Consider the following 12,199-nt stretch of genomic DNA (forward strand, 5'->3'; position numbering starts at 1 on the left):
CCTCTCTGCGGCGGCGGCTGTCGGGGAGACCGCTGGGGGTCAAGCAGAGCGCCCCACCCGGAGGTCACGCGTGTCGCGCCACGTAGGTACAAGCACGGTTCATTCACGCCCCTACCCCCCCTCCACCTCCCCACTAGAGAGCGTGTTCCTGCCGTGGCGCGCCCCACGCACAGAAAAACCATAATTAAAACCCGCACCCCCCCTCCCCCAAACTCGTGCGTGAATTGCAGCGGAGGGATAAAAACAAGAATACAAATAAGATCCTCTTGCATAACAGATTAGGTCATCTTTTATTGAAGAAATTCTGTACAGGATCATACATTTTTTAACACGATTTTCTGTTTGAGCTTGCTTAGATATATATTAATCAAATTTTATTGAAAAAATAATTTGATCGCGTAAGAAAAAAATAAACATGAAAAAAACATTTCCTCGATAATAACGTACGTTAGGAAATATATACACATTTTTATATATATATATAATATCTTACTTTTACAAACCTATTAAATCATTTTCTTTAGAAAGGAACACGAGATGAGGAAAGTGCTGTCGACACGCAGGATAAAAGGCAGCGCGATGACGTCAAGCGGAAGTCGGGTCGGCAAAGAACGTGTCCACGCGACTTCGGAACAGCCCCCCCCCCTCCCAGAAAAAAAGCACAGCGCCCTGGCTAGCTGGATCTCCCACAGCTGTTCTGAAACACATCCTCCCCCCCACCGCCAAAGCACCCCACAATCCCCGTTGCAGGGGCATGTGCAGTCCCAGCCCAGGAAGACTGACAGGTGTACCCCCAAAACACCAGCAGCAGCTTCAGAGCGGAGGAGCAGCTGCTCAGCAGGCCAGCGGGTCCGGGGCAAGAGCCCAACTGGAACCAGAACCGGGCCTGCATATACTCTCACCCCCCCATGTGAGCCGACACCCCGAGACCTCATCAGATCCAGAGACAGAGGACCCCAAACCAGGGGGATCGGGGATCCACAACACTACACTGAGGGTCACCCACAATCCACGTAACTCCGCCCCCCCAGTCCTAGAGGAACCTCAAACGCAGCCCCTCGGCAGCACCAGTGAGGACCCGGAGACACGAGCCGGGCCCCTCCTCCACCCCCGCCCACTGGTACCAGCCCCCGCTTTCCATATCCCCCCAGCAACCCGGGGGCGCCGCCCTCCGAGCTCGCTCCTAACGGGCGAGCGGCTCACGAACTCTCCGGCACCTCGCCGCGCACCCCCGGCGACTCACGCGCGTTCAACGCCAGGCCTCGAACCCGGGGGCTCAGGAGGAAAATCCGAGGCAAGGGTTCGACATCGCTGTACCGCCAGGGCAAGACCAGCAGCCATCAGCACTGGGGTTCCAAGACCACCTCCAAGCCACAGCCCTCAGGCAGTACAGCCCCACAAGTGGACTAGGGCTCGGAGCCTCGGCCAACAGGACCAACAGCTTTCCGTTTCAGTGCAGACTGGACTCACAGTAACCCCACACCTCCCACACAGCGAAACCACGAACCAAAAAGGAGGGAAAAAAAACAAAAAAAGCACATCAACGGTTAATAGCTCAGTTAAAAACCTCCACATTGGCTCCACGGTCCAGGAACAGAGCACAGAGAGTATGGACACGCAGGGTGGAATGGACAGACTGGACTCCATAGCAACCACAGGCTGCAATAAATACCACCCCCCCCCTCCCCCTGGATCAAATTTGTCCTTCACAACAGAGGAGCGCTAATCCATTTATCACAGTCTGGTCAGGACTCGGGCGCCTCCTCTCCTCTCCTTCACACCCTACTGCCCCGGCTATCGCCCCGCTCGGCCAAGCACAACGCCGACTGACCGCCCGACCGGTCAGCTCTCCCTGCAGGCCTCGGCCCAGCCTGACCGCACACAGGAAGCCCGAGCCCACACGCCCGGGGAGCTGGAGAGATCTCGGGCTGTCCTGCCTTGAGAAATGAAAGGCTTCACACGCCTCTCAACAGAGGCTGGTGCACATCAACGAGGGGGGGGAACAGACAAACCAACTAACCCTTCCCAGCAGTGGGGGTGTTGGAATCAAGGTGCTGCTCTCAGTCTGGTCCAGCACTGGGGGTGCCCTTCCTGGGTCATTAATGCTACAGGCGGGGACAGAACACGCGAGGGTCTCCTCTAAGCCCTCCACAGGAACCTGCAACCAAGTGCCTCAGACCGCTGGTCTGTCTAAGTGAAATCTGAGCAAATGTGGCCCAAAGTCTGGAGCGGAGAGGACCGTCTCCCGACCTGGTATTCGCCAGCGCGCTCTGGAGCGACTCCTCGTGCCTGACAGGAAAGGATTGCTTCAGCACACAGATTAGGAGCCCACTAGATACCCCCGCTGTGACCCAAGCTTCATCCGTTCATTTTTAAATGCAGGATGGACCGGGAGGGGACACTACTGTGCAACAGGCTTCTGGGTACCCCCAAACCTCATTTAACGAACTCAGAACGTACATAAACTACGACGTGTGCAATAATGGTAATGTTAGTAGTGATAACACTCCTCCAAGCAGTAATTCCAGTAAGAAGAAAGTTACCCCCCCCAAAAAAATAGAACTGTTTCTCACGTCCGTCACCCCACCCGCGGCCAGAGAAGGTCCATCAGTTGGCCAAGACGACGGGCTGAAACGCTTGGCTGGGGTACTGGAGGTTGTAGCCGCCCAGGCTGTCCACATAGGCAGGCTTGTCCATGTAGAGGCTACTGGAGATCCCACCGCCGCCGCCAACGAGCCCCACCCCGGAGCCTGGAGGGGGGCTGGAGAAGGGGTCAAACGAGGGGTGGGGGTGAGTGTGAGGGGGAGCGGGGGGCGGCGGCGGAGGGGGCTGGAAGGGGCTGGCATGGGATGACGGCGCATCGGCGTCGAAATACAGCGCCCCGGGGGATCCTGGGTAGACGAACTCCTTAGCGTTGGGGGACAGCTGGCTGCCGCCCAGGCCTCCCAGGGAGTGCAGGGAGAGGGACAGCGGCTTCTGCTTGCCCAGGAGGGAGTGGGCGACGTTCGTCGGCGAGCGCACCATCCTCTGCGGGGCCACCCCTCCCCCCCCGCCTCCTCCTCCTCCTCCTCCTCCTCCCGTCCCCGCCAGGCCGCTCCTCTTCATCTTGGTGGAGCCGAACTTGGTGGCGGCGAAACTGGCGGTGGTGAAGGTGAGGGGCTGGGGGGCCGGGCGGGCGAGAGGCAGGGCCGGGGGGGGCAGCGGCGGGGGCAGGGCCGGGTAGGGGTGGGGGTGGGGGTGGGCCGCGCCCAGGGGCGGGGAGGACGCAGACGAAGGGGGCGTGGAGCTGCAGGAGGAGGAGGAAGAGGAGGAGGAGGAGGAGGAGGAGTGCGGGGCGGCCGCCGGGGCGGGGCAGAGGCCGGGAGAAGGGAAGCCGAACCCGAGTCCGGGGCAGGAGAGGGGCGAAGGCGGGGAGCTGGAGAGCCCCCCCACGGGCACGAAGACCTGAGCCTCGGGGTTGAACCCGGCGCTCCGGCCCTCCCTCTCCTGCAGCTCCGCCTCGTGCTGCCCCGGCTCCCCCGCCCCGCCCGGGGGGCCGCGGGGGTCCTCCAGGTACAGCACCTTGACGGCCCCCTTCTCCCCGATCTGGTAGGACACCTCGTAGGGGTCGATCCAGACGCTGAGGCCCGGCGGGACGTTGGCCCGGACCTCCTCGGTGTCCAGGCCGCTGCGGCGGGCCGCCAGCTCCACCAGCGGGTCGGGGGGCGCGCCCAGGTGCAGGCAGCGGAAGGCGGAGCCCCGCAGCGGGGCCTCGGGGTACCAGTGGCCCTGGAAGCGGGCCACCAGCAGCCTCTCCAGCTCCTCCCCGAAGAGGTGCGCGCGGCGGCGGGGCAGCCGGTTGTAGAGGTAGGACATGATGAAGTTCAGGGCCACCTTCACCTCCAGGTGCATGGCGGCGCCCAGCGGGGGGCCGGGGGGGCCCTGGGGGTCAGGCGGCTTCAGCGGGGATCCGGGGGAGACGTCCGCGTCCGGCGAGAGAGGCGTGGCCACCGCGGCGGGGGCCGGGCATCGATCGGTCAGAACAGCCAACGCTGCAGCTGGCTCTTCCTCTTCCTCTCCCTCTCCCTCTCCCCCCTCCTCCTCCTCTTCCTCTGACAGACCTGGGGGGGCGAGCAGAACCAAGCTCAGCTCAGGGAGGCCACCCGGACGAACAGAACGACCCCCGGGTAGGGGGGGGACACTCCACACGGACACTCTCGCTTTCGGAGATTGACCCCCCCCGAGCAAGACAGTGGGCGAGAGGGGGGGCTTAAGGGGGACTGCAGGTTTTGTACAAAACAGTTTTTTGCGTCTGGAAAGGAGAAAACACACCGGGGAAAAGGGATGGGGGGGGTGGCGGCACCCCGGTACAGTACAGATGGAAGAATCGAGGCACAGGAGTGAGAGCGGGGGACGACACCGCAGCAACAGGCAGGAGGCGAGAAGGCTGGGATACGGCTGCACAGGGGAGAATTGTGCAGAACAAACCTCTCCCCTCCTGCTAAATCATCAATAAGTCTAACGGATTCAAAAAACACCTCTTTTAGCTGCGTCACGAACGATACGCGTCTTTACATTGCGACAGGGTAAAAACGCGCTCGGTAATAAAATGGATGGCGTGTTGTTTTGTATTGGGTGCTCCCCGCCGGCCTGACGTGGGAAACTACATTTCCCAGAATCCCCCGTCCCCCAAGATACTTCCGCCTGCGTCATCACCACGCGTACACCAGTGCGGAATCCAACTCCCAGTATAAACAACTACAAATACTAACATCCTGCTCACTGGAATGGTGCGGCAATTTACATTTATGCGGATCCTGCAATGTTTTATTCCCTAGCACGAGCGTCAGTACTGGAGGAAAGGTTTCGTGTGTCCTGCAACTGTAGACTCGAGCCGGGTCTCGCTGCTAGAGATCAGATTTCCTACTCGGCAATTTAGGAAAAACGTGTCATTTTAAGGTGACATTGTTGTAAAGTGCAGCCAGAAGCTCTGCCAGAAAAATCACACGTAGCTATAATACTGGTTTCTCGTCTATCTTGTTTTTCCGTGCACTCAATCCCATTTGATGTCGGGGAATATAAACTCATCGGTGTCAGTTCAGGCCGTGTCTCCCCCCAGATCCAGTGCTAATGACAGAGCTCATGAACCCCCAAAACAAGTACAAGTACATTCCCGTCACAAGAACGACAGAAATCACGATAACCTTGACGTCAAACACGAGAAGAGCGGCACCCGAGACTGCAGGACAGGACCCGGAGTGTTCACACGTCCACGTCAGCACCCACAGGGCCGGGCGTATCGATCTGCCCCCATAATCGATACGCGTACGATTATGATGCGTCTTAACCGATGACACTACCGTGCCACTATATTGCTGTGCGTTTAAAACGAGGGGGGAGGACGCTCGACCCACGAAACCGAGTTTTAGGACAAGAAAAGCCCAGGTTCAGATTTCGGAAACACCCTCTTTTGTGCATTTAACGCTCATGGCTCGCAACGTTTCTTTTAAAAACAAGAAAACGTCACTCGTCCTCAAACACCGTTCTTCGGCCGTTGATGTTTCCAGCACGCAACATGCCAGTGTGCCCGCAGGAGGGCACCTGTACCAGTCGGGAGAGACGCGCTGGGGCTCAGAGGGCACAGCTGTTCCAGCTACCCCGGGGACTGGGCCGCGGTGCCCTGGGGGAGGGCAGTCGAGCCGGGTCGCCGGTCTGTATCGCGGCCGAAGATGGGGTCTTCTTCGGCCCCCGGTCTTTGTGAGATACGGTCCCCGATTAAAGACCAGTCCACCAAAGCCGGCGATTTTTTTTTTCCCGGCCAAAGGCTTGGGGGAACCCCCCAGAAAACCTCGCCTGAGCTTGGGGGAAGGGGGTTTAGGAAGCAACACACCCCGGGGGTCGCCGCGGGATCTCCACCCCTCCCGTCTGTCCCGGGGTGACAAGTGCGAGTACCCCGGCTCAGAGACCACAGCTTGGGTACTGGAGAGGCGAGACGCACAGGAGGTTACCCATTGCGTCTGCCGCTGGCCCAGTGGGCATCCCACTCACTGCACACACAGCCCCCCAGTATCCTTATGTAATACAGCAGGATTTATAGAGATGGTTTCCCCACATATCGCCTGGGCAACGTTCATTCACGCCAAGCCCCGCAGCCCGGAGACAACAACAAAAATATATATTTAGATATGACAGCAAGAACAAAAACACTCAGGGCCTTTTCTTCAGCTCCCCCGACTGACGGAGAGAAAAAAAAAAACAACAGACAGCTTGCATTTACTGCTCTCTGCCCTGCTCCCTCTCCCGATCCGTCATCCATTTTAAACCGAGCTCTCACAAGAACACTTTGAAAGCAACAACCCGGGTGATGTCCCCCTCTTTTTAACTAAAATGGGGGACGGACAGAAAAAAAAAATAAAAGGCGATCACCCCCACTCTGCCGATGCCTGTACTGCAGAAACACCTCGCCGAGCCAGGAGTCGGGGCAGCACGTAGCTGATCTATAAAAACGTATGCAAATATCTTACATATTTATATGCGGAGACGTGGTTCCATCCAGTACTTACTTGGGTCAGTGCAGAGAGCGTGTCGTCTGAGACACGCAGGTGCTGGTGGATTAAAGTCCCTCGGGCTGTGTAGACATAGCTACTTAGGAGTGGTCTGCTTTGGAACTCATTGCTTACCGGGCGTATTTACAAGAGCATTACTGACATCTAGGTTTGCAAGCGCGTCTCCGCTCCGCCGGGGACAGACGCTTCCGACAGCGAGAGGAAACTTTGCTGGTCGGCAGCCCGGCGCATTTATACAGCCTGCCCGCCCCTCCTCCTCCCTCTGCGACGCGGCCTCAGCCGGGACTCCTTCCCGGTCACCCCTCTCAGTGTTTTAACCCTTGGCGGTGGAGGTCGTAGGAGGGTGTGTTCATCCGCTGGGGGGGGAGGCAGGGTTCTCCTCGCACTGAGCAATATAGATCTCCAGGCTAATATAAGTGACATTTCTAGTGGTGAGCAGAGCTGGGGCCCTGGGTTCAGTTCCTGGGGTGCTGTCTGTGTGGAGTTTGCATGTTCTCCCATTGTTCGCAATAGTTCACATGCTGGTGGGTTAACTGGCTTCAGTAAAACTGTCCCTGGTGCGAGTGTGTGGGTCTGTCTTTCTGTCTTGTGGGAGACTGGGGTCCCATCCAGGGTGTACCCCTTTTTGTGCCCATTGCTTGCTGGGATAGGCTCTGGCCCCCCCAGAACCCCATATTAGTTAGAAGGTGAGAAAATGGAGCTCCCAGTGAGAGTATTATCAGAAGGAAGCAGCTGAAGGAGCAGGGAGCAGTAGGAGTCAATGATTCAGTCCAATGGCTGTCTTTAAGAGACCCTGCCCAGAACTGCTATTGGAGCGCCTGGATCCCACTGTGCTTACTCACCTGTGCTAATGGCTGTGCTGTTAGCCAGAACAGGGGAACTGTTACAGGACGCCACAAGGGGCCGATCGGCCAGTCTGGCCTGTTCAGTAGTTAGTAGCAGACTCTCCCCCTGAGAGAAGCCAGAGTACTGGCTCTATCAGCCTGGCTAGGAAGCTTGTTCCACGCTCCCACCACCCTTTGTGTAAGGCAGGGCTGCCGTAGGCCAGTGGAGTCCTTCAAACTGTTCACCGAGTCCCACATCGTTAAGCAAGATCTTGGTTAATGATGCCTCTGGGGCCACTGGTCTGCCAGGAGAGCTCCTGTACTGGAAACGGCAAACCAGAACTCCCTGAACTCTTAGACCATAAGACAGGGCACCATTGAGAGGCCTGCGGCACAGAGCTCGTCTGGTACTCAGTACAGTAGCTAATTAATCCCAGGACCTCATCCGGCTGTGTCTGTGAGAGAAGCCAGAGTATCGGCGTCAACAGGACCTTGTTCCCCACTCCCACCACCCTCCGTGTAAAGCAGCGCCACCTGTTCTCCTTTTCCAAAGCTCTTCCACGCAGTTTGCACCCGTGTCCTCCTACTCGCCCTGCGCAGAGCAGCTGCAGCCCGGGCTGTCTCGGGGTTAGTGGGGGGTGACATGCTTCAGTCAACAGGGCCCTGCGCGCTGTGCCCAGCCCGTGCTGCCCGTCGATGGGAGGAGACACAGAAAACAAACAAGCCCCCAGTCTCTCTCTCTCTCTCTCCCCCTCGCCATCACACAACCCCTGCAACTCTCACAGCCCTGCCCAGGCTTCCCGCGCAGCAGGTGTTTCCAACCCGCGCACAGCCCGGGCACAGCACGCTTGGCCCCTGGGGCCCCCCTGCGCGGAAAACAGCTCCTCTCTGGGAGCCCGCTGGGAAAGACGCACGGGGACTGCGAACATGAAACAGGCCCTAGTTTCTGCCGTGGCAGGATACAGCCAAAACCGAACCGCGTGCTAAGTCCTTGGCTAAAAATACAAGCGACTTGATAGCAACAGAGCGCCCATTGGCTGAGAAAGGGGAGAGTCCAGGAGCAGTGCAAAGGAAGAGGCAGATCCCTGACAGGAAGTGGGAACAGCTTTGCATGATGGGGGGTGTAGTCCACACTTTTTAGACAGCATGCTCGGTATATTATGTGTTTTATTCATGCAACACTTTTACTACCTTGCACATAGGAAAGAATAACATTGTTAACATCCATCATCAAAATGCTCCTTTTCCCCGGTGAGGAATACGGCAGCCTGCTGCAGTCTATCCCAGGACCAGACAGTGTGAGGTAGGGCTACAGCCTGGGTACATGTTGCAAGACGTAAACATAAAACCACTACTAATCTTTTAACATGCTAAATAGTCCACACACAGCTGCATCTCCCTCTCACAGGGAGGTCCTGGAGGGGTCAGTGTGTCTGCAGCAGGGCTGTCCAGTCCTGGTCCTGGAGGGGTCAGTCAGTGTGTCTGCAGCAGGGCTGTCCAGTCCTGGTCCTGAAGGGGTCAGTCAGTGTGTCTGCAGCAGGGCTGTCCAGTCCTGGTCCTGAAGGGGTCAGTCAGTGTGTCTGCAGCAGGGCTGTCCAGTTCTGGTCCTGGAGGGTCAGTCAGTGTGTCTGCAGCAGGGCTGTCCAGTCCTGGTCCTGGAGGGGTCAGTCAGTGTGTCTGCAGGTTCTCTCTCTATAGCAGCAGCACCTGAAGAGCTGGGAGAAGCTGTTAAACTGGTCCAGTTAGGTCAATTATGAGCCGATTTGGCCTGTTAACAGTTCAGCTGGAATAAAACCCCGCAGACACACACCGCCCTCCGGGACCAGGACAGGCCACCCCTGGCCTTACCGCTAAACCCGCTTCGAACTAAACAGGACACTCGCGATTAAGCACAGTATAAAAACACCTTTATTACATTTAGAAAATCCTACACGTGTGAAAAAAAAAAAAGCAAGATCTTGGTTTGGACACCAGACTGGAGGCGGGACATCTGGACGTCTGGGCGCCCTCCCGACCTTTCCCCTTTCACCTCTTCTTGAATCCGTACTTCTTGCGCTCGTAGAAGAGGTCGGTCTTGGAGCTGCCCAGGTTCACGATCTTCGGACAGCCGTCTCTCTGCGGGACGGAGCAGAGCGAGGCAATCAGATTCATCGATGGCGAAACACCGGCCATGAGCCCCTTTGTCCGGCCTGGGGCAGGGGAACGGCTACGCTGGACCAGCGGGTCACCAGACGAGGGGGCGTTAACCTGCAGGATGGTGGCTCTGCAGGACCAAGGCTGCCGACTGCCGTCTAGATCGATTGATCACATGACACTATCCCAGTGGGAGGTCAGCGGTTCCCAGCCGCTGTCCAGGAGGAACACCTGTCTGCTGGTTTTCACCCAAGCTGGGCCCTAATCTCCTGCACTAACCGAGGACTAAACCGATCTGCGTGTATTAGACTTTCCTATAACTCATGTCTGCGGGCAGTCCTGAGTGTGACAAATACCCGCTTCAAGGGTCTTTTTCCCAGCAGCTTCAGCACACAGGACTTCACCGATCCTCTCCTCAAATTTCTTGCCAGTTTCTGACTCTTACTAGCTGATCTGTTGATGATGCACAGACAGTCTGAATAAAACTATCAGACACGCCCACACGGGGGTGTGACCCCATAATCTGACACCTGCAATTGGCTTTTTTCTTCCTCTCACAGGTGCAGTGGGTCACATTTCAGCACACCTGAACGAGGGAAGTTCTGTTTCTCGGAACCTGGCAGATCACACATCCCCCTCCACCCTGTAGGGGCTGAGAGCACATTCACATACATGTACACCCCAGACAGAAAACTGAAATCACAGAGTCTGTGTTTAAGAACTCAGCTGGAGAAAAACCCACAGAGCACAGAGGCTCCTTAATCTTGGTCCTGGAGGCCAGAAAGACGACTCGAACCTGTGAAGAGGGGAGCAAGCAGGCGCGAGACAGGACAGGGGCAGGACAGGGGCAGGACAGGGGCAGGACAGGGGCAGGACAGGGGCAGGACAGGGGCAGGACAGGGGCAGGACAGGGGCAGACCCAGTCTCCAAGGGGCGGGAGGATGCAGAGAGCGGGCACTCACGTCTTTCTCCTGGATGGTGCACTCCTTGCAGTAGTAGGCGTCCGAGACCCCCGGTCCCCCGCAGATCACACAGCGGCCCTGGTAGGAGCCATAGTTGCACTCGTCACAGATCCGCACCAGCGTGCAGGGCCGCACATAAGAGTCACAGATCACACACTTCCCATCACCTGAGAGAGAGAGAGAGGGGTTTATACAGACACACTGACTGGACACTCCAGTACATGAACACTGCACTGAGAGAGAGAGGGGTTCATACAGACACACTGACTGGACACTCCAGTACATTAACACTGCACTGAGAGAGAGAGGGGTTCATACACACACACTGACTGGACACTCCAGTACATGAACACTGCACTGAGAGAGAGAGGGGTTCATACAGACACACTGACTGGACACTCCAGTACATGAACACTGCACTGAGAGAGAGAGGGGTTCATACAGACACACTGACTGGACACTCCAGTACATGAACACTGTATTAACCTCTCTGTCAGTGCAGACATACTTACTGACTTTATTGTAAAAGATATTAAGAAAAATTATATATCTAAGAAAATAATTTGGTGAATTGTTTCTTTGGCCACACAGGTCGTAAAAAAAACTATAACACACTTGCCCCCCCAGCCAAGAAATTTTAATTCTGAAACCCTCAGTCTACAGATTTTCCCTCATAAAACACTAAGGTCACATAAATTTAGTACTTACATTTTTCACATAATCTTCCAATGGCTGCAATGACATGCAAAAATAAATGAGAAAGAAATTAGGACTCATTATCTATGAATATTAGAACGAAACCCAGCAATAATAATAAAACATTCCTAATTAGCCACCCTAATCATGATTTAATTACCATCTGAGTTAAAGTCCACTAAATTACAGTGAAACTACTTACTACCAACACTCATGCATTATTACAATCATTCCAGGACAGCTTACTGACGGCTGTCCTTTCAGGAAAACACGGTGCTGTAACTCGCCAATGAGCCCCGTGCCTTCCCCAACAGCAGATTCAGACATAACTTTCATATTGTGTTTCAAAAGTGGGTTACAGCAACACTCGCCAGCAAAATACAACAAAACACAACGACACTAGTATCTTGGTTCGGGATTGACGTTATTATAGAGTGTCCTAGGCAGTTTTTTTAAAAGTATTTCGTGTTACTAAACGGACATACCCGCGCAAGGACCTACTCGTTCAAACTTTAAACCGGCGCCCTGCGATCATATTATAAAGCACGTTGCCGCCTACATTCTGGGCATAGTAACTAAAAGAAAAAGAGTTGTTTTTAAATAGGAGCTCCCGTTCTTACCGACACCGGCTTGTTTTCTACAGAAGATCAAGTCAGGATGATGTTTAGCCATGTTGAGCTGTAGACAACGGCGCTGTGGCGCGTCTCACCTTTCACCTTTGAACTCAGCGTTGACCCTGTAGTTACGATATATTTTTTTATTAGTTATTTCAACTTTTTTCCACCTGACTGCGTTTTCTAAAGAAGGCCGCACCACCTGTTGTTCACAAAACCGTCTACAATTTCTTCATTTTAAGATTTTTATCTAGCACGCGATCTTTCATGCGGTTCCCGTAGCAACCAGCTCACATTTCTCCTCTCATTAAAATATTTTAAAATATTTTTTATTTACTAAGAAGTGAAAATGCTGCTTATCCCTTTTGTCCTGATTACGCTGCTTTTGTAATGACGTTCTGAGCGTTTAATAAAAGATTACTTGT

At 55.3% G+C, this 12,199-nt stretch overlaps 2 protein-coding genes across 2 annotated transcripts; both read right to left on the reverse strand.

Annotated features, from left to right (window-relative positions):
• Window positions 1-261: 261 nt before the first annotated feature.
• On the reverse strand, window positions 262-6,620 carry LOC102696467 (protein Tob2). The gene is made up of 2 exons (XM_069196558.1): window positions 6,543-6,620; window positions 262-4,100 (listed from the first exon to the last, which is right to left on the reverse strand). Exon 2 carries the CDS (start codon window positions 3,889-3,891, stop codon window positions 2,608-2,610), a length of 1,284 nt encoding a protein of 427 aa, XP_069052659.1. The 5' UTR covers window positions 3,892-4,100; window positions 6,543-6,620; the 3' UTR covers window positions 262-2,607.
• A 2,639-nt stretch (window positions 6,621-9,259) lies between these two features.
• phf5a (PHD finger protein 5A) lies at window positions 9,260-11,976 on the reverse strand. Its single transcript, XM_069196305.1, has 4 exons — window positions 11,781-11,976; window positions 11,173-11,196; window positions 10,465-10,631; window positions 9,260-9,484 (listed from the first exon to the last, which is right to left on the reverse strand). Exons 1-4 carry the CDS (start codon window positions 11,830-11,832, stop codon window positions 9,395-9,397), a joined length of 333 nt encoding a protein of 110 aa, XP_069052406.1. The 5' UTR covers window positions 11,833-11,976; the 3' UTR covers window positions 9,260-9,394.
• Between the last annotated feature and the right edge of the window lie 223 nt (window positions 11,977-12,199).

Source organism: Lepisosteus oculatus, chromosome 12 (genome assembly GCF_040954835.1).
Source record: "Lepisosteus oculatus isolate fLepOcu1 chromosome 12, fLepOcu1.hap2, whole genome shotgun sequence".
Taxonomy (NCBI): Eukaryota; Metazoa; Chordata; class Actinopteri; order Semionotiformes; family Lepisosteidae; genus Lepisosteus; species Lepisosteus oculatus.